At 45.7% G+C, this 23,180-nt stretch overlaps 1 protein-coding gene across 1 annotated transcript in view; it reads right to left on the reverse strand.

Annotated features, from left to right (window-relative positions):
• Positions 1 to 14,670: 14,670 nt before the first annotated feature.
• The window catches only part of LOC144595643 (uncharacterized), a 53,441-nt gene continuing 44,931 nt past the window's right edge, over positions 14,671 to 23,180 (reverse strand). Inside the window, exons 17-19 of the mRNA XM_078403220.1 lie at positions 22,740 to 22,869; positions 20,212 to 20,315; positions 14,671 to 14,933 (exon numbers count right to left, since the gene is read on the reverse strand). Coding sequence (XP_078259346.1) covers positions 14,671 to 14,933; positions 20,212 to 20,315; positions 22,740 to 22,869 — 497 coding nt within the window. The remainder of the gene's footprint in view (positions 14,934 to 20,211; positions 20,316 to 22,739; positions 22,870 to 23,180) is intronic.

Raw genomic sequence — 23,180 nt, forward strand, 5'->3', positions numbered from 1 at the left:
CTGCGGTCCCAGCACCGAGCCTTGCAGTACCCCACTAGTCACTGCCTGCCATTCTGAAAGGAACCCGTTAATCCCTACTCTTTGTTTTCTGTCTGTCAACCAATTTTCTATCCATGTCAGCAACCTACCCCAATACCATGTGGTCTAATCTTGCCCACTAATCTCCTATGTGGGACCTTTTCAAAGGCTTTATGAAAGTCCAGGTACACTACATCCACTGGCTCTCCCTTATCCATTTTCTTAGTTACATCCTCTTTTTTTTTCAGGTTGTGTTCTCAGAGGGTACTTCTGAAATCTGAATCTGTTGAGAGTGTCCCTCTTCTGCAAAATATTCTCCGATGTGCTCCATGAACCAAAGATTAAACACAAATTCTGAGACATAAGCCACCATTTACATTTTTGGATCAGGAAACTCCAAAGCATTCTGACCCCAGAGGTTAGCTCAGGTGAAAATGAAATTATTTAAATACCTGAGAGGTGGGTGCCAAACCTCAGTGTTAATTGGGTCTCTGTGGGAGTTAAACTTTACTAACTGGGTAATAACTGGGTAGTGTTGTGCAATTTCCCAGGAGGAAGCTTATACTGGATTTGGCTGAAAACTGGCTTCTCTGATGTAGAGATATTTAAAAGGCACTTGGCCAGGTACATGAATAGGAAAGGTTTGGAGGGATATAGGTTAGGCAAAGGCAAGTGGAACTAGCTCGTAGTAACTTAGTCGCATGGACGAGTTGTGCTGAAGGGCCCACTTCCGTACTGTATAGCTCAATGACAATGTCCAGGAGAATAATTATCAAATTATTCTCCTATGTGGGACCTTTTCAAAGGCTTTATGAAAGTCCAGATACACTACATCCACTGGCTCTCCCTTGTCCATTTTCCTAGTTACATCCTCAAAAAATTCTAGATTAGTCAAGCATGATTTCTCCTTCGTAAATCCATGCTGACTCAGAACGATTCTTTTATTGCTAAATGTTCCGCAATTTCGTCTTTTATAATTGACTCCAGTATCTTCCTCACCACTGATGTCAGACTAACTAGTCTACAATTTCCCGTTTTCTCTCTCCCTCCTTTCTTAAAAAGTAGGGTAACATTAGCTACCCTCCAATCCACAGGAACTGATCCTGAATCTATAGAATATTGGAAAATGATCCCCAATGTGTCCACGATTTCTAGAGCCACTTCCTTAAGTACCCTGGGATGCAGTCCATCAGGCCCTGGGGATTTATCAGGCCCATCAGTCTACCCGACAGCATTTCCTGCCTAATGTGAATTTCCTTCAATTCCTCTGTCACTTTTAACCCCTTCATCTGAATCATTAATGTATCTTGCAAATAGCTGCAGTCCCAGCACCAAGCTTTGCTGTACCCCACTAGTCACTGCCTACCATTCTGAAAGGGATTCGTTAATCCCTACTCTTTGTTTCCTATCTGCCAACCAATTTTCTATGTCAGTACCCTACCCCCATTTCCATGTGTTCTAATTTTGCCTACTAATCTCCTATGAGGGTCTGTCCAACACCATTTCCTGCCTAATGTGAATTTCCTTCAATTCCTCCGTTACCCTAGGTCCTCTGGCCATTAGTACATCTGGGAGATTGTTTGTGTCTTCCTTAGTGAAGACAGATCCAAAGTACCTGTTCAACTCGTCTGCCCTTTCCTTGTTCCCCATAATGAATTCACCTGTTTCTGTCTGCAAGGGACCCACATTTGTCTTAAGTAATTTTCTGCTTTTCACATACCTAAAGAAGCTTTTACTATCCTCCTTTATATTCTTGGCTAGCTTACCTTTGTACCTCATCTTTTCTCCCTTTATTGCCTTTTTAGTTATCTTTTGTTGTTCTTTAAAAGTTACCCAATCCTCCGGCTTCCCGCTCATTTTTGCTATGTTATACTTCTCTTTTATTTTTATACTCTCCTTGAATTCCCTTGTCAGCCACGGTCGCCTCTTACTCCCCTTAGAATCTTTCTTCCTCTTTGGAATGAACTGATCCTGCACCTTCTGTATTATTCCCAGAAATACCTGCCATTATTGTTCCACTGTCATCCCTGCTAGGGTCTCTTTCCAGTCAACTTTGGCCAGCTCCTCCCTCATGCCTCCACAGTTCCCTTTACTCAACAGTAATACTGACACTTCCAATTTTCCCTTCTCCCTCTCAAATTGTAGATTAAAACTTATCATACCTGCCTTGGGCAGAACTGTTTACAAACCAAGCTGTGATACAACCCGACAGTATGCTTTTTTATGGTACACTTGTAGACGTTTGTAAGAGTCATTGGAGATGTGCCAAATTTCTTGAGAAAGTAGAGATGTTGGTGTGCTTTGTAAATGTAAAAGGTTTTTGGGGAGTCATGAGGTGAGGTCTTAAGCCTTTCAAGTGACATTTCTAACTGGATTTGGCTGAAAACTGGCTTCTCTGATGTGGAGACATTTAAAAGGCACTTGGACAGGTACATGAATAGGAAAGGTTTGGAGGGATATAGGTTAGGCAAAGGCAAGTGGAACTAGCTCGTAGTAACTTAGTCGCATGGACGAATTATGCTGAAGGGCCCACTTCCGTACTGTATATCTCAATGACAATGTCCAGGAGAAAAATTATCAAATTCAATCTGCTTAACATTTTCAAAAATAGACTTTTCTCCGTCTCATTTAATTTATTTATTCACTATCTTCACCTGACCCAACATTAAAATTAGCTCTAAGTTGCTCTCATTACTTCTTCCTCTGTTAATTTTTTCATCCAGATGTCTTGAGTTAAGATGACATGCAGGTCACAGATACACTGTTGCCCCTGTGAGCTTTTTTTTTCAGGTTGTGCTCTCAGAGGGTACTTCTGAAATCTGAATCTGTTGAGAGTGTCCCTCTTCTGCAAAATATTCTCCGATGTGCTCCATGAACCAAAGATTAAACACAAATTCTGAGACGTAAGCCACCATTTACATTTTTGTAACAGGAAACTCAAAGGCATTCTGACCCCAGAGGTTAGCTCAGGTGAATGTGAAATTATTTAAATACCTGAGAGGTGGGTGCCAAACCTCAGTGTTAATTGGGTCTCTGTGGGAGTTAAACTTTACTAACTGGGTAATAACTGGGTAATGTTGTGCAATTTCCCAGGAGAAAGTTTATAGGGACAGGAAAAGATTTATTTCAATTCTATTAGTTTTCAATTCTTCTATTATTTTTTAATGTTTTTAGATTATTATGACATCTGATAACCTAATAAAACTAAATTAAACGTCATTATAACAAGGTATCATCGCATTAATAATTTTTAAACATATCCTCTCTAATCTGTCTCAGAATCATAGAGCCATAGACATTCATAGTGTTGTATCGGACAGAAATGGGCTCTTTGGCCTAGCTCTTCCACACTGACATTGACGACTATCTACACTAATCTAGTTTCTCTAAAACTAGAGAATCATTCTGTCAGAACTAGAGAGTGGTCCTGAGATGCTTTTTACCTCGTTGGACACCCTTGGACTATTTGTAATCAGATTTTACTAGACTTTATCTTGCATTAAACATTATTCCCTTTATCATGCATCTGTGCACTGTGGATGTAATCACGTATTATCTTTCTGATGACTGGTTAGCACACAACAAAAGCTTTTCATTATTCCTTGGTACACGTGACAATAAACCAAACCACACTAGAGCAAACAAAAGTAAATATCACCAGCAACTTGTCCTGGACAATCTATATCAAAGCAACGGCCAAGGAAACACACCAATGCCTCTACTTCGTTAGAAGGCTTCAGAAGTTCAGCATGTCCCCAAGAACTCTCACCAACTTCTGCAGATGACCCCATAGAAAGCATTTTATTGGGATGCATCGCAGCATGGTTTGGGAATAGCTCTATCCAAGACTGTAAGAAATTACAGAGAATGGTGGATGCAGCCCAGACCATCACACACACCAACCTCCCTTCCATTGACTCCATCATTGACTCCATCACACTGCCTCAGTAAAGCCACTTGCATAATCAAGGATGAGTCTCACCCAAGACGCTCTCCCATCAGGCAAGAGGTACAGAAGTGTGAAAACATATTCCTGTCAACAACTAAACAGCGGTCCTGTTCTACTATCTACCCGATTGGAGACCCTCGGACGATCTTTAATTGGACCTTACTGGACTTTATCTTGCACTAAAGGTTATTCCCTTTATTACTTATCTCAACACTGTAGACGGCTCGATTGTAATCATGTGTAGCCTTTCCGTTGAATGGTTAACATGCAATAAAACGTTTTTCACTAACTCCATACATGTCCATAAAGTCAACTAACTAAATGAGAGGAGAAGGATTGAAAAGGGACATGAAGGACACCATTTTCACACAAAGGGTGTTGTGCATATAGAATCTGACAGAATAAGTGATAGAGGCAGGTATAATTACGACATTTAAAAGGCACTTGGACAGGTACATGAATAGGAAAGATTTGGAGGGATATAGGTTAGGCAAAGGTAAATGGAACTAGCTCTTAGTAAACTAGTCGGCATGGACGAGTTGTGCTGAAGGGCCCACTTCCATGCTGTATAGCTCAATGACAATAACTCCAGGAGAAAAATTATTAAATTCAAAATGCTTAACCTTTTCAAAAATAGACTTTTCTCTGTCTCATTTTATTTATTTATTCACTATCTTCACCTGACCCAACATTAAAATCAGCTCTAAGTTGCGCTCATTACTTCTTCCTCTGTTAATTTTTCCATCCAGATGTCTTGAGTTAAGATGACATGCAGGTCACAGATACACTGTTGCCCCTGTGAGCTTTTCTTTTCAGGTTGTGCTCTCAGAGGGCACTTCTGAAACCTGAATCTGTTGTGAGTGTCCCTCTTCTGCAAAATATTCTCAGATGTGCTCCATGAACCAAAGATTAAACATAAATTCTGAGACATATGCCACCATTTACATTTTTGAATCAGGAAACTCCAAGGCATTCTGACCCCAGAGGTTAGCTCAGGTGAATATGAAATTATTTAAATATCTGAGAGATGGGTGCCAAACCTCAGTGTTAATTGGGTCTCTGTGGGAGTTAAACTTTACTAACTGGGTAATAACTGGGTAGTGTGCAATTTCCCAGGAGGAAGCTTATACTGGATTTGGCTGAAAACTGGCTTCTCTGATGTGGAGACATTTAAAAGGCACTTGGACAGGTACATGAATAGGAAAGGTTTGGAGGGATATAGGTTAGGCAAAGGCAAGTGGAACTAGCTCGTAGTAACTTAGTCGCATGGACGAGTTGTGCTGAAGGGCCCACTTCCGTACTGTATAGCTCAATGACAATGTCCAGGAGAATAATTATCAAATTATTCTCCTATGTGGGACCTTTTCAAAGGCTTTATGAAATTCCAGGTACACTACATCCACTGGCTCTCACTTGTCCATTTCCCTAGTTACATCCTCAAAAAATTCTAGATTAGTCAAGCATGATTTCTCCTTCGTAACTCCATGCTGACTCAGAACGATCCTGTTATTGCTAAATGTTTCGCAATTTCGTCTTTTATAATTGACTCCAGTATCTTCCTCACCACTGATGTCAGACTAACTAGTCTACAATTTCCCGTTTTCTCTCTCCCTCCTTTCTTAAAAAGTAGGGTAACATTAGCTACCCTCCAATTCACAGGAACTGATCCTGAATCTATAGAATATTGGAAAATGATCCCCAATGTGTCCATGATTTCTAGGGCCACTTCCTTAAGTACCCTGGGATGCAGTCCATCAGGCCCTGGGGATTTATCAGCCCCATCAGTCTACCCGACAGCATTTCCTGCCTAATGTGAATTTTCTTCAGTTCCTCCGTTACCCTAGGATCTCTGTCCACTAGTACATCTGGGAGATTGTTGGTGTCTTCCTTAGTGAAGACAGATCCAAAGTACCTGTTCAACTCGCCTGCCATTTCCTTGTTCCCCATAATAAATTCACCTGTTTCTGTCTTCAAGAGACCCACATTTGTCTTAACTATTCCGATTTTAAAAGCTTTTGACTTTATATTAAAGAGTTTATGGTGCTCCTGTCCAGACAATACCATTGCTAGCCATGTGTGCCTCTCTCTTCATCTGTTGTTCTCAACTCTCTCACCACGTCAGTTTCAAACTTTACACTGGCCCATTGGGCAAAGTTACAGCAACTTCCAAAATGGTCCCAGTTCTAGTTCAGCCCTCTTGGAATCGTTGGTCTGGTACAAGCAGGCAAATTATTAAACTGGCAGATGGTAACCAAAGTTAATGTGAATCTGACATCTGTCTTTTATCAGGATGTTCTGCTGCACTGCCAGAATTACAATTTAAATCCATGTAAAATCACAGAGAGGTATATGCTGTGTTTTAATATTTTGTTTTGTTAACAGGTAACGTTTACCTCATAAGTGGATCTACTGTGAGCAAGTACAGCAGGATGCAAGATTGAAGTGATGGGATGGCTGGACTGTGCCTAAATAATTTTGTTTTGCTCTATTTTGTGGAAGATACTGCAAGGAGAAGATTAATAAAATGTAATCTAAGATATTAACTATTAATCTAAAAATTAACTATTCAAGGCATGTGTAATGATTAGAATTTTCAAAATATAGTAACTACATTTTAATAAGTTGATCAGTTGTTTTGTTTCCTAAACTTGTCAATAATCATATTTCAATAATCATATTTTAATAAGTATCTTAAGATACATACAATCTGGATCACAACTAAGTATTCAAGTGTAATGAATAAAGAGCAAGAGTCCTTGACTTCTTGAGCCTCCTGTTGTAGTCAACAAGTTCATGACTGATCTGAATCTAATTGTAGCCTCAATATCATAAACACAACCACCACTGCAATTTTTCACTCTCCTGTTTATTAAGAATCTATGCACCTCTGTCTTAAAAATCTTTAAAGACTCTACTTCTCCCCCATTTTTTGAGGAAGAACACTCAAGTCATCACCCACAGAGCCAATGAATTCTGTTTAGTTTCTGCATTTTTTTTTTAAATGACCCTTGTTTCTAGATTCCATCTCACCCTTTTCCTATCCACTCTGTCAAGAACCTTCACGACCCAAAGACCTCCAGTCAAAACCCTAAAAATCCCAATCTTTCCTCAAATAACAGCTTATCAATGCATTGATAAGTATCAATGCATTCAATCTCTGAACCACTTTGCATTCATTCACATCCTTCCAGAAATAACAGATATAATACTTTACGGAGTACTTCCAAAGTGGTCTCATCAATGCCCTGTTAACCGAAGTATTACTTACGTGGAGTGATAGAGTTGTGCAGCACAAAAACAGGTACTTCGCCTAACTCTTCCAAGCCGACCAAGATGCCCATCTAAGCTGGTCCCATTTGTCCACATTTGGTCCGTATCCATCTAAACATTTCCTATCCATGTACCTGTCCAAGTGTATTTTAAATGCTAGTAGACCAAGTGGACCTGTTGGACCCAAACTTCTCCTGCATTGGTGCAGCACCCTCTCCTCCCCCACTACCCTCCCTCCCCACTACCCTCCCCCCTCCCCCCTCCTCCCACCCCTCCCACCCCTCCCCCTCCTCCCCCTCCATCCCTCCCCCTCTCCTCCCCCTCTCCCCTCCCTCCATCTCCCTCCTCCTCCCCCCCCACTCCCCCCCACTCCATCCCCCTCAACCCCCCTTATCCTCCCTTCTTCTACATCCCTAGGAGACAGATTTAAACTTTAAAATGTGAATAACTTTAAAAGTATAACACCAATTTCAATGAAACTTCTTCCATTAGCACCAAAGGGACAACGGTGACTAAGGTGGGCCTAAAATTGCCGCTCTATTATGCACCGTTTTGGCTGTAGTTTAGGAACAAACAAACAAACAAACGAGAGTTTTAGTATATAGATTATAGTACCTGCCTCAACTGCCTCCTCTTGCTGCTCATTCTCCATACCTACCACTTACTTTTATTCAATTTCCTTTTGCAGGAAAAGGTAGCATCCTGTTAGCCTTCCTCGTTTACTTGCTGTACCTGAATACTAATCTTTTGTGCATCATTCATCAGGCCACCCCGATTCCTATGCTTCTTAAAGCTTAGACAATATGCGTATTTTTCGTTTTCCCTGCCAAATTTGACACATTTTCCCACATTACGTTCCATTTTCCAGGTCTCTGCCCACTCATGTAATGTATCTATAACTCTTTGAACTCAACTTCCTGACACATAGACCACAATGAAGCCAAAACATCCTCCACCATAATCCTCAACCCCAGTGTCAAGGATGCATTCTCAGCACCTTAATATACTTCCTAATTATATACATGACTGCGCAGCCAAATTCTGCAATATCATCATTTGCAGATGACACCACTGAAGTGAAACAGATCTCGAACAATGATGAGACAAGAGTACAGGAAGGAGATAGAGAACTCAGTAGTGTAGTGTGAAAACAACAACCTCTCCCTCATTGTCAGCAAAGTACAGGTGCTTGTTATTGACTTCAGGAAAAAAGGCGCTGTGCTCGCCCAAGTCAGCATCAATGGTGTCAAAATGGAGATGGTCGATAGCTTCATGTTACTTGGAGTAACTATAACCAGCTCTCTGTCATGGACGAACCACATTGTGGCTTTGGCCAAGAAAGTACACCAATGCCTCTTTCCTCAGAAAACTATGGAGGTTAGGCATGTCTCCAACATCGCCTAACACCTTTTACTTTTGCACTGTAGAAAACATCCAATCTAATTTCACTGTACCTTAATTGGTACATGTGACAATAAACTGACCTTGAAACCTTGAATCGAGATGCATCACAGCTTGGTTTGGCAACAGCTCTGCCCAAGACCCCAAGAAATTGCAGGAGTTGTGGATATACCCGACCTAGTCCATCACACAAACCCGCCTCACCACAGCTCCATTTCATACTGCATTGGAAAAGCAGCCAAATTGATCAAAGACTTTTCACAACTTGTTAATTCCCACCCCTCTCTCATTTGGCAGATGATACAATAGCTTGAAAGCACATACTTCCAGATTCAGGAACTGCTTATTCCCCACTCTTATCATACTACTGAATGGTCCTCTCTTAAACTATGGGGATAGTTCCAATCTACCTCATTGTGGTCATTGCACTTATTTTATCTGCACTTTTTCTGTATTTTTTTCCGTATTTGTACCCCAGCTATATTCTGTGCCCTGTGGTGACACCTGGTGGCAGCCCAAGGGCACATCAAACCATCGGCTCTAGAGGGCGGCGTCATGGTGTGGGAGGTGCCAGCCACGGGGGTGGTACCTGTGTTGGTATTTAAGGCCGGGCAACGCCTGTGACCAGGGGGAGTAGTAGGGAGCTGTACTGGAGAGAATAAACACGTCTAGTGCATGCAACTCGTTTCCGATTAGTTTTTGGCTGGACTCCATCGCGTTCCTGCTACATTGGTGACCTCGACGCCCAGGAAGGATAATCCTGGAGGGGAAATTTGAAAATAAAATGCATTCTGCCGCTGCCGCCCACAGGGCTGACGAGGCCGAACTCAACGCGGTATCGCTGAAGCTACTTACATTTTGGAACTCGCAGCCGGGGGTTTGGTTTCGACAGGCCGAATCCCAATTTTACATCCTAGGCGTTAGATCCGCTATCACCATGTGGTAGGCACCCTGGACCAGCAGATAATTGTTTATCTACAATCTTTTGCTGTCAATGCATTAGATTTTTATGCAGAAATTTCTTATTTACCATTGCAGAAAATATAAAACCAGCTGGATTCAGCATAGACAACATTTCTTATTTTTCTTAGGCCCCCTCGGTCATGGCTGACTAGGACCATGCATCCTAGTTGGCTGCTTGCTCCACACCTCGGCTAGAGCAGCGTCGCTTGTGGCTGAAGAGACCAATGCGAGAGTGACAGTCTCTGTCGCAAAGGTCACATTTGTGTGTGGACTCTTGTCTGTTGAAGTTGCTGCGCTCCTTTCTGCGTGCCCGCTTGTCTGCCGCTGCAATCATCAGTTTCTCTTCCCCCGTTTTGACATGTTGGTTCAGGGTACCTCTCCACCTTGTACGGTCAGCTGTAAGGCTGATCAGGTCAGGGGGAGTCCCGTCGCTGCCTGGGGCCTTGCCTGAGGCCAGGCTGTCAATGGCCTTGCTGAGCTCTTCTACCGGCGGCTCTCTGTCTAACTCATCCATGGTCGGCAGGCACTCGATGGCGTCAAGGGCTGAGGGGGACACAGTGTTCTTTCTCGAGTAGAGGTCAGAGTAGTGTTCCACCCATCTCTCCATCTGCTGGCATTTGTCTGTGCTTACTTCCCCAGTGGAGGATTTGAAGGGGGCTGTTTTGCTCTGGACTGGTCCTAGTGTCTTCTTAATGCCTTCGTAAATTCCCCTGATGTTCCCTGTTATGGCGGCCATCTGGATGTCCTCACTAAGCTGTATCCAGATGCTCACGCTCATGGGTGACCATCAGCCCTGCCCGCTCTTTGAATTTACCTACCTGCAGCCGTTGCCTCGAGACATCCGTCGGCAGCTCGCGGAGGATCCCATCCGGCTAGCGGCCCGTGCTGATGAGCTGTGGCTGTCCGACCAGCAGCAGGTGGGTGCGCTGGAATACCTGGAACTGCTGGAATCCCCGGAATGGCTGGACCTGATTGATTCCATGCCCTGGCAAGCCCAGCGGCCCAGGACCACGCCCACAAGAGGGCCACGCCCACGAGAGCCACAGACCAGACAAGTGGCACAGGAGAGGAGGATGGCTGAGCAGGACCCAGGAGATCCAAGGAAAAGGATGTGGTGTTTTTACCACCAGCGCTGGGGTTCAGCAGCACGCCAATGCCGCCAGCCATGTTCGTTCCCGGGAAACGGCAGTGCCGGCCGCCGTTAGTCACTGAGGTGCCCGGCAGGATCCATCAACTGTATGTCTGGGACTGGCGCACGTGGCTCAGGTTCTTGGTGGACACCGGGGCGGAGGTCAGCGTATTGCCCCCGTCTGGACGCGACCTTCGTGCTGGTGAAAAGGGTCCCCCGTTAACTGCTGCGAACGGCAGTTTAATCCGCACATATGGCGTCCGCACGGTTCCTGTTATTTTCGGCGCGTGCCATTTCACCTGGCCATTCATTGTCGCGGACGTGGCCCAGCCCCTGCTGGGCGCAGATTTCTTGCGGGCGCCGTCACTCCTCGTGGACCTGAGCGAGCCAGTCCTTGTGGCTCAACCGCCCCGTCGCGGGCGTCCGCCGTCCCGGACTCCCGGAGATTCTTCCAAACCGAGCAAATCCCCAGGGCGTGGGATTGTATCTATGCGTTCGGGCCACCTCGTTCGGCGTCCCGTCCGGTTCGGTGCCTCTGGTTCTGGGGGGGGTCATGCGGTGACGTCTGGTGGCAGCCCAAGGGCACAACGAACCATCGGCTCTCGAGGCCGGCGTCTTGGTGTGGGAGGTGCCAGCCACGGGGGCGGTACCTGTGTTGGTATTTAAGGCCGGGCAACGCCCGTGACCAGGGGGAGTAGTAGGGAGCTGTACTGGAGAGAACAAACACGTCTAGTGCATGCAACTCGTGTCCGATTAGATTTTTGCTGGACTCCATCGCGTTCATGTTACAGCCCCGGTATTTTTTTCTTTGTGCTACCTGTTGGACTTGTGTATGGGTTCATTGTCTCACCATAATAAGGAACCTACTTTCAGTCAGGTTAAAGGGATATGGGCCAAATGCATACAAATGTGTGAGTGAGTTTGATACAATTGTGAGATAATGCATTTTGGATCATCTAATACTTGCTGGATATATAATGTAAATGGAAGAGACTTAGAAGCATTGATATGTGGAAAGATCTTTGGGTGTATGTTCATAGCTCCCTGTAAATTGCAACACAGGTGTATAGGGTAGTGAAGGAGGCATTTCGCCTGTTTACCTTCATAGGCATGGGTAATGAAAATAAGGGTTAGGACATCATATTGCATCTGTATAAGACATTGGTTTAGACCACACTTGGATTATTATGCACCGTTCTGGTCAAGACATTATAGAAAGGATATGGTAATACAAGAAAGGGTATAAAAGAGATTCACCACAATGTTGCCTAGAATGGAGGGCTTTAGTTACACAGAGAGACAGTATAAGATGGGGCTGTTCTCATTGGTGTACAGGAGGTTGAGGGTGTCCTTATGGAGTTTTTTTAATTATGAGGGGCATAGGGGAGAGCGTCACAATCTTTTCTTCAGGGATAGGGGTGTCTTAAACTGGAGGACGTCGGCTTGGGGTGAGAATGGAAGTATTTATTGGAGATCTGAGGGTAATGTTTATCACACAGTAGGTGGTGGATATCTGGAACAACCTGTGAGGGAGCTGGCAGAGGCAGGGACAATCACAGCGTTATAAATGCATTTGGACAGGTATGTTGGTATAAACGAATCAAGGGATATGGGGGACTCGATATCGCCATCTGCTGGTCCATTGTCGTCAGTGGAGGCCTGTTACACCCAGGTGCTGGCCGACTTCCCTGCCATCCTCCAGCCCCAATTCAGCAGTGCCAACCCGCAACACGGCGTGGTGCACCATATTCTGACTATCGGCCCGCCCCTCCACGCCCCGGCCCGCCGCCTGCCGCCTGATAAGCTGCGCATCGCCCACGAAGAGTTCCTAAGGCCAACGGGGGCTAGCGTCCTTGTGGGGATTATCGGCGGTTGAACAATCCCACCACGGCCGTTCGGTATCCCGTGCCCCACCTTCAAGATTTCAACACCCATATCGCAGGCGCCACGGTTTTCTCAAAGGTGGACTGGGTGCAGGGTTATAATCAGATCCCGGTCCATCCCACAATCATCACGCCCTTCGGGCTTTTCGAATTTGTGTGGATGCTCTTTGGACTTAAGAACGCCGTGCAGGCTTTCCAACGCCTCATGGACGGGGTATGCCGCGGCCTCCCTTTCCTGTTTGTGTATCTGGACGACATCTTGGTGGCTAGCCGCTCGTGGAGGGAACATTGTGCGCACCTTCGCCAGCTCTGCCAACGGCTCAGTGAGCACGGCCTCGCCATTAACATCGACAAGTGCCGCTTTGGACTTCCCACTATCGACTTCCTCGGCCACCGGGTGACTGCGCTGGGCGCTGTGCCACTGCCGGACAAGGTCGATGCCGTCCGCCGGTTTACCCGCCCCTCAACAGTGCGGGGTCTGCAGGAACACGTTGGCATAGTTGCCTTTTATCACCATTTTGTTCCCTCTGCGGCCAGACTTTTGCGCCCGCTATTTCACCTGTTGTCGGGCTCACGGAAGGACCTGCAATGATCTGCCGAGGCGTTGACTGCGTTTGACGGGGCCAAGGAGGTGCTGGCCCGCGCCACGATGCTCGTCCATCCACGGGAGGACGCGCCGACTGCCCTCACGATGGACGCCTCCGAGTCAGCGGTTGGAGCGGTTTTGGAGCAGCTGGTGGACGGGTGCTGGCGACCATTGGCTTTATTCAGCCGTCATCTGACCAACGCTCAGCGTAATTATAGTGCCTTTAACCGTGAGCTCCTCGCCCTGTGCTTGGCTGTGCGCCATTTCCATTACTTTCTGGAGAGTCGGCTGTTCACAGCGTACACGGACCACAGGCCTCTCACCTTCGCTCTCGCCAAGATTTCTGACCCAATGTCCGCCCGGCAGCAACGGCAGTTGGCGTTCATCTCAGAGTTTACCACCTCCATCCGAATAGTCGAGGCAAGGACAATCGGATTGCAGACGCGCTGTCCCGCCCAACCATCAGTGTTGTGCTCGCAACCTTCCCCTGGGATTGACTACTCCGCTCTGGCGGTGGCTCAGCTCCTGGATGAGGAAATGTCCGCCTACTGGACCGCCATTTTGGAACTCCGTCTGGAGGACGTCCCCTTTGGGCCAGGAGGGGCGGCGCTGTTGTGTGACGTTTCCACGGGTCAGCCGTGCCCCATCGTCCCTGACAGATGGCGGCGGAGGATGTTCGACGTCATTCACGGTTTGGTTCACCCTTCCATCCGGGCGACGACGGCTATGGTAGCTGCTCGGTTTATGTGGCACGGGTTGCGTAAGGAGGTTGGTCACTGAGCGCGCACCTGTATTCCGTGTCAGACCTCCAAGGTCCAGTGACATGTCTGGGCCCCTCTGCAGGAGTTTGGGATCCCCCGTCAGCGTTTTGATCACATCCATGTGGATATTGTGGTGCCCCTCCCACCATCCCGGGGCATTACCCACCTCCTCACCGTCGTAGACCGCTTCACGTGGAGGCTGGAGGCTGTTCCCCTTGTTGACACATCTACGGCCACTTGTGCCCACGCCCTGGCGGCCCATTGGATTGCCCGTTTCGGCTTATCTCTGGACATGACTTCCGACCGGGGGGCCCAGTTCACGCCCGCAGCTGTGGTCGGCAATGGCTCACCTGTTGAGGGTACAGCTTCACCGTACCACCGCGTACCACCCGCAGGCCAATGGTCTCGTTGAGCGCTTCCATTGCCAGCTCAAGGCCGCCCTGAAGGCCCGCCTCATGGATCCGGATTGGCTTGATGCCCTGCCCTGGGTGTTGTTGGGTATCCGCACTGCCCCAAAGGATGACCTGGCCACCTCCTCCGCTGAGCTGGGGGAATTCGTCACGTCGGCGCGGGGCTAGAAGGAACTGCCATCTTCTGTCCTGAGGCGCCTCTGTGACCGGGTTGGTACCCTTGCTCCCGTCCCGACGTCACACCATGGGCCCTTCCACTCACAAGTCCCTTCTGCCCTGCAGGACTGTGCCTACGTTTTCTTACGCAGGGATGCTCACCGCACTCCACTCCAGCAGCCCTATGAGAGCCCCTTCAAGGTGCTGCAGCACAGCCCTACCACTTTCGTGCTGGACATGGGGGGTCGGCGTGAGCCAGTGCGGGTTGCTCAGCCTCAGCCTCGGCCTAAGGCAAGCCTCCGGATCCTCGCCCTCCACCTGGGCCTGCGTTGGTTCCTCCGCAGGTTGGGGTGCACACCCGGGTTGGGCGGCTCGTGCGTCTCCCTGTCCGTTTTCTGCCTCCGGTTCTGGGGCGGTGAGGGAGGTCCCGTGGCGGTCCCTGGGGGATTGGGCCACTCCCTGGGTCGAACCTCTCGGCACCAGATGGACAGGTCGGGGGGGATGGCCTTAAGCTACAGGGTTTCTGGAAGGGGCAGAGATCCTCTGCAACCGCACGAGATGCAACACCAGGACTGCAGCATAAGGGTCGGGGGCCGCGACGACGGCCTGGACAGTCGGGCTGGGCGGGGTGGCGGCCGGTGGAGCGGCGGGCTCATTGCTGCTGGCGGAGGGTCGAAGGCCGTTACCGCGGACATCGGGGACTAGTGAAAAGGCCCAGAGGAAATCTGCGCCCAGGATCGCCTGACCGACTTCCGCGATGATGAATGGCTATTCGTACGTGCGGGTGCCGAAAGCCAGGGACATTGTCCGCGTACCGTACGTGCGGATGGGGCTGCCGTTAACCGCGATGAGGGTAGGCCCTTTCTTACCCGATCACGTTTCGAGGTCGGTCGGCGGCACGATGCTGACTATGGCTCCCGTGTCAACCAAAAATTCCGTGTCCGTGAATCGATCTCGGACGAAGAGGCGTCGGTTCTGGCCAATTGCAACCACCCCTATGTACGATCGGCCAAGGCATTTCTCGAGAAGGTGCAAGGTGAGCGGCAGTTGCGGGCTTCTCCAACCCATCGTAGATGGTAATAACACCAGCCGCACTTGTGCGGATCCTTTTGGCGGGCTTTTGGAGAAATGGCGGGAGACGCGGCGCCATCTTGATGCCGCTGCGGCCCGCCCGCTGATGCCGAGACCTTGTTGATCGAACTGTTTCTTTTTGATTTGGATGCCATGAGCGCATCAGCTTTCTCTGCATATGCCATGGGGTCCTTAAAAGAACAATCCGTGAGCATGAGCTTGACATCCTCGGGAAGCTGCTCTCTGAAAGCCTGCTCGAACATGAGGCAATCCTTGTGTTCACCTGCTAGCGCCAACATTTCAGCCATGAGGGCGGACGGCAGCCGATCTCCGAGATCCGGTAGGTGCATAAGCCTCTTAGCTCGGTCATGCCTACTGTAAGTTCCGTAAGTTGTGCGGTTATTTATGTGTGTGGTTTTCACCCACCCACACACACACGATAGCGCAACAATTTTAGGACCACCTTACTCACCTTTGTCCTAGGGACACATTTATCCAAGTTTCATTAAAATAGGTCTTTTTTTTAAAAGTCAGAGAGATTTTAAAGTTTAAAAATGACCTTATTAAACCGATGCCTTGCCATGTTCAGCGTATGACATCACATTGGGACCTGCCCGAGTGACGGCCAATGAGGGAGGGGGTTTCACGATGACCATCGGGGCGGAACCCTCCAGAGTGATGGAATGATGGGGGGGTTCTGTGGGCTGACATGCTGCCACTAACTCACCCACTCCATCCCCCCTGAACCCCCCTCCTCCCCTCCTCCCCCCACTCACCCACTCTTTCCCCCCTCAACCCCCCTCCTCCCTTACCACCCCTCACCCACTCTGGCCCCCATCAACCCCCCCTTATCCCTAATACCCCCCCCCCTACCCACTCATCCACTACACCCAGGATCAAAGCAAAAACTGTTCTCCATATTCCACAAATAATATATAGGCATAGCCTGAGCACGTGCAAGTGCTCATAACCATGCCTCTGATCTGAAGAAAGTGAGTTGAAAGAAACGTTTAATGTGAGGATGGAATTTGCCAGGCCTATGAATGTGCTGGTCGAGGGGAGCTCTTTGTGCCCCTCAAACACTGTAGATGTGAGTGGAGGTGTAGAAGAATTGCAGGTCCATGGCAAAGATGAATCACTTGGGACTAGGGAATTTGAAACTTTAAAATAGGGGAGGGCATCCGATGTAAGGGTAAAAAGATTGGACCGGAGGAGAGAGAATGGAGCCAAGGCAGCAAGAAATAAGTTTGGCAGGACAAGACAAGGCTGAAGCAATGGGTCTGCCTGGGCAGTCCTGTAGAAGGGATACTTAAGACTGAATCTGGTAGATATGAAAACATTGTTAGTAAAGATAATGATTTGCTTGACGGAGTAAATGGAAACAAATCATGTCCTGCTTATATAGATGTATGTTTTATGAATAAAGTTTATTTTTGGAAATACTGATTGGCTATCTCAATGCTTTGACTGTTTGGCAGTACCCTGAATGTCTGTCCTCGCTGTCCTTATTAATATTTACTCGTATAGATAGAACATAGAACAGTTCACCACAAGAAAATATCCTTTAACCCACAATGTTTGTGTCGATCATGATGCCAAGCCCACTCCTATCTGCCTGCACATAATCTGTATCCCTCCATACCCTGCATATCCATATGGCTGGCCAAATTACACTTGAACATTATTAAAATGCATCATCTGGTTATAGAATAGAATAGAATAGTTCCTTTATTGTCATTGTAACATGAGCCATGTACAACGAAATTGTAAAATGTCAGCCAGTCAGTGCACCATTCAAACATTTCTAAAAGCTAACGATACATACAAGGTAAAATATTTAAAAAAAGATAAACAACTAAAATAAATATCATGAAAATAGCACGCATAAACACCCAACCCTACATCCTTCTGTCGATTTCACAGTCTCTTATTATGTATCGCCCCTGCGTTCCTTGGCGGCTACATTTAGTGCCTTTATAGCAGTGGGGTAAAAACTATTTTTAAGTCTGTTTGTCCTTGTCCTTGTAGATCTGTACCGTCTGCCTGACGGTAACAGTTCAAACAGGGAGTGTCCGGGGTGGGAAATGTCCTTTATAATACTCTGGGATTTTTTGATGCAGCGGGAACTGTGTAAGTCCTCCAAGGTAAGTAGAGGGCAGCCGACAATCCTCTGGGCGTTGTCAATGGCCCTCTGGAGCGCTTTCCTCTGAGCCGCTGTGCAGCTGGTGTACCATACGCATACACAGTATGTTAGGATGCTCTCAATGTAGCACCGATAAAAGGACAACAGCAGTCTCTGAGTGATGTTATTCTTCCTGAGCACCCTCAGGAAGTGCAGTCTCTGCTGGACCTTTTTCAGCAGCGCAGAGGTGTTCACGCTCCACGTCAGGTCCTCCTCAATATGGATTCCCAGGAAGCGGAAATCCGCCACCCTCTCCACACAGTCCCCTCTGATAGTTAATGGTACCATGTCCGTTTTATTCTTTCTGAAGTCTATTATTATTTCCTTTGTCTTTAAGGTGTTGAGGAGCAGGTTATTTTCTCCACACCACACTGTCAGCTGCTCCACCTCATCCCGGTAGGCGTACTCGTCCCCCCCGGTGATGAGTCCCACCACCGTAGTGTCATCCGCAAATTTGACAATGGTGTTGCTGTGGTGGGCGGGGGTGCAGTCATGTGTATAGATGGTGTAGAGCAGGGGGCTCAGCACGCAGCCCTGTGGAGAGCCGGTACTGAGGCTGAGGGCCGTGGATGTGTGATGGCCCACTCTGACTCTCTGGCTGCGAGCTGACAGGAAGCTATTTATCCACATGCAGGTGGAGTGTGGAAGTCCCAAGTCCCCCAGTTTGTCCACCAGTTTATGGGGAAGGATGGTATTAAAGGCAGAGCTGTAGTCCACAAAGAGCATCCGCACGTAGCTCCCCGGCTGCTCCAGGTGGAACAGTGCAGCATGGAGGGCTGTGGCTATAGCGTCCTCTGTGGATCTATTCGCTCTGTACGCAAACTGGTGGGGGTCAAAGCTTCGGGGCAGGAGTGATGTGATATGACCCCGGACCAGTTTTTCAAAACACTTCATCACCACTGGTGTGAGTGCGACTGGCCGGTAGTCGTTGAGGCTGGAAATGTGGGGTTTTTTGGGCAAGGGGACTATGATTGCGGACTTCAGACAGGATGGAACAGTGGACTGGGCCAGAGACTGGTTGAAAATCCTCGTACAGACTCCAGCCAGCTGGTCAGCGCAGTCCTTCAGCACGCGTCCAGAGACGCCGTCGGGTCCAGTAGCCTTCCTTGGATTGATGGCCCGCAGCGTGCGCCTCACCTCATGCTCCTCTATCTTGAGGGTTAGGCTGCTGTGGACCATGTGGTGTGATATGGCTGTCTCGGGTGGCTCCACTTCAAAGCGAGCAAAGAAGAGGTTCAGCTCCTCTGCCAACGAGGCGTCACCTTCAGCAGCTCCAAGGTTGGTCTTATAGTTGGTTAGATACTGGATCCCCTGCCACACCTGCCTGCTGTTGTTACTGTCCAGGTGGTCCTCTATCTTCCTCCTGTAGTCTAATTTGGCTGTTTTTATCATGTTATTATCATGTTGCTGTTTTTGTGAACTAGGTGTGCTCCAGTGGACCGCTGTACTTCCTACATATCAATTGAAACTACACTTCTAAAGTTCTTCATGTCTATAAAGTATATAAATGTAATCTTTTTGGGTATGTTATTTAATAAATAAAATGTTAAAAAACCTTTTCTTCAGATTGTGCCTGATATATATCTACTGAAATCATTTTGTTCCCACCCCAAATTATTAATATGGCTGGATAATTAGCTGAAAGTGTCCTTGAGTAAACTGATGTGTGATGGTACAGAAAAGTGAAAACGAAAACACAGAACACAAATCTTCAAGATCTTCCATTCTCTTCTCCCTTGATCCAAGAATTTTGCTTTAATTGTAAATGATTTAGAAAAGTAAGGAGTAGACTTTTAAGTAATAAAGATATAAAACTTATCAAAGCGGATCACTGGTTGTGAAAACTACACGTTGTGAACAATTGTTGCACAAATAATTGAATAAACTTCAAATGATATGAAGCAGCTCTTTATTAAGTTATTTAAATGATGGAAATCAGGCACAATAATACTGCAGTGAAATCAATATTTTTTTAATTATCATTCAAAATTATTGTTTTAAATATTTCACATCAGAAAACGAGATTATTCATCACTGACTTTTTGAAAAAATGTTTAAAAATATGTACCCAGAAATGTGAATTATTAAAACCCCAATTACCTTTTCCGTAACAAACAAAAATCAATTTTAAAGTTTGCCTGGTTTGAAAGAGTAAACTGCTCTGTTAAATGTTAGGCAGTTCTTAAGGCAAATACTTATTGTTAATTAATCACAATTTAGCCAGCTGGATGTTTTCAAAACACGGATAACTTGTTTATTTCTGTAGTCATATTCATATTGTATTGGTCCATTTGATAAATAGAGGAAGCCTAGACAAAAAAGGAAAAAACTTTGAATGAATACAGCATTAAATAATCAAACATAAATGCAAATCACATAAATGCGTTGGTAAGTTTTGAATATTTCGCCCATCCACTATTTTCATTCCATACCAGAGTTTTCAAATGCTGAATCTACTTTATTCCCTATTCCAGGAAAGTCATCATTTATTCTTCTTGGGTAGCCTCTTCCCATTCGTCCTCTCCTCAGATTATAACTAAACAAAAAGAGAATAAATGCAGTTATTTCAAGTGGTTGTCAAAGTCAAGGTGTCTTGCAAGCATGTTGTAGAAATTGGCACTACTTACATAATATATACAATATTTCTGCATCCTCTTAAAGAGTCAGAGAGACCTATTAATGTAGATAGTTCCATTGCATTTTGTTTTAAAATTTAGAGTTCTTAGACTGATGGGATTCTGAAAATATTTTTTTTAATTTCACAGTGAAACACTGTAAAATAATACTGCTACATACCTCCAATACTTATCTCCAATAAAGAATAATGCTTTATTTCTCTCCTTGATATACAGGGCAGCATCAAGATGTGTAACAGATCTTGGAAATCCAATCCGTTGGATGCTCCTTGGGAACTGTGATAAAAGTCTGTTTCCTCTAATTAACCAGTACTGTGATCCTGTTAAATATTAACAGTAGTTTAGTTAAGACATGGGATTAAAGTCAAAGATTGCTCAAAAATTAAGAATTGTGGATTTGCAGTTTTCTATTACCAACTTCATTTTAATTATCCAAAAACTCAGGGGAGGCAAACTTCACTTCAATTGATTAAATACAAAGTGTTAATATTTTGTCCATAATTTGTATAGACCATGGTCTGCCATAGGAATGCCTCATAATATGATTTTTAATTGTGTCAAGGGATATTGACTTAGTGCAGGGAAGTGGTATTGAGATTGAAGATTAGAGATGATTTTAATGACTGGCAGAGCAGACATATAAACGAACGCCCCACTTTTGCTTATATTTCTTAAATTCTGATATTGTTAGTGGACTGTCAAAAGATGACCCCAGACTTGCCTCTCTCCCTTTTCCAAAAGCACTTCAAACCATTAAGTGTTCCACTATACAAAGTGAAAGGAAAATCGTCCATGCGCAGTCGTTAGTTGCCAACTCATAGAAACATAGACAATAGGTGCAGGAGGAGGCCATTCGGCCCTTTGAGCCAGCACCGCCATTCATTGTGATCATGGCTGATCATCCACAATCAGTAACCTATGCCCAACTTCCCCCTACATCCCTTGGTTCCACTAGCCCCCAGAACTTTATCTAACTCTCTCTTAAATTCATCCAGTGATTTGGCCTCCACTGTGGCAGAGAATTGCACAAATTCACAATTCTCTGAGTGAAAAAGTTCCTTCTCACCTCAGTTTTAAATGGCCTCCCCTTTATCCTAAGACTGTGTCCCTTGGTTCTGGACTCCCCCAACATTGGGAACATTTTTCCTGTATCTAGCTTGTCCAGTCCTTTTATAATTTTATATGTCTCTATAAGATCCCCTCTCATCCTTCTGTATTTATGCGCGTTCCCTTTTACAATAATCGAAAACTCACGCACCTTTGAAGAGAACGACAAAATTTCTATCCTTTATTTCAACCGCAGCATCAACTGACTGAATGTTTGGAAAAATATTCTTGATTTGATTTGATGTCACATCTGGGCGCGAAGGCTGTTTTCGCCACACAGCTCTAAACAAGAGAAGGTTGCTTTGATCATTTAGGCATTATTCTTATTCTAGAGTAAAGAGTAATTGAATGTACAAAACTTTTTATCAGCCATGAAAGTAAAGCAATTTCATCAATATTTGAATAAAAGGGTTGCTGTATTTTATTAACCTATCTTTCCTTACCAGATGGAATTAAACTGTTCAATTCACTGAATCTACATCAACTCATAATTCCACCCCTCCAATTATTTCCCTGACATTATGATTAAACTCCTGCCGTGCCACTGTGCCATCCTTTTTGTATTAATGTGGATATAAGTCTTCAATTGTAGGTTTTCATTATAGACAATAGACAATAGGTGCAGGAGGAGGCCATTCGGCCCTTCGAGCCAGCACCGCCATTCAATGTGATCATGGCTGATCATTCTTAATCAGTACCCCGTTCCTGCCTTCTCCCCATACCCCCTGACTCCGCTATCCTTAAGAGCTCTATCTAGTATAGCATCTTGATTAAAAAAATCTAACATATACTGTACATTAGACTTCCTATGATGCAAAATAACGTTTTCTGTACTTTTTTTTACTGTTACTATCTTTGAAAATCAAACGCCACATTTGCAATAAATGAAAGATCTTTGGGCTTTCATCGTTGCTTGGCTCCCTGCATTCATCCCTGCTAATCATTACAGCAACCTGTGAGATCATGCCACCAGAATTAGAAATAACAAAAAGTATTCCTAATCTTCTTCCATGAGTTACTCATGTTGGCTTGCCAGCAATTCCAATGGTCGCAGTCGAGGTTAGACATGCAATATAAAATGCTACCCGTTCCTTCTAGCATATAGTGAGATAATATTTCAGAATATACTAATCCACTAATGTGGCGGGATTGCTACGTTTGAAAATATCTGCAATGGAATACATAGCATAAAATAGAAACAAAAATGTCGTCCATACCCCTCTTTAAAGAACCAGAGTTCACCACGTACACTGGTAATAGCATCAAATGACATTTGGGGATCGCATCTATCGGAAGGTTTGGTCGGTTTTGGCTGTGGTGGTGTTGGTATTGGTTCTTCACGAGCTCCTAAAATACAGAAAATATATTGTTCATGTTAAGGTGGTAGATTAGCAGCAAGAATTGATCTTAAATTGAATGATGTCACCTTAATGGTGAAAGCAACAATATAATGCTAACTTCTCCATTTTGTAACCAGAAAACATTGTTGCAAATTTTAAAGGACAGGGAAAATAGCAGTAGGCCAATGGGCTGTTTAGACTCCAAATACTGTAAAATTCAATGAATGATTGTATTCTGCAAAGTTCATCACTCAGGGCAACATTTTAACTTCGTTTAAATTCTGGTGATCGAAGTAAATGGTTTCGAAATGGTAATCT

This window comes from Rhinoraja longicauda, chromosome 7 (genome assembly GCF_053455715.1).
Source record: "Rhinoraja longicauda isolate Sanriku21f chromosome 7, sRhiLon1.1, whole genome shotgun sequence".
NCBI classification, from domain to species: Eukaryota; Metazoa; Chordata; class Chondrichthyes; order Rajiformes; family Arhynchobatidae; genus Rhinoraja; species Rhinoraja longicauda.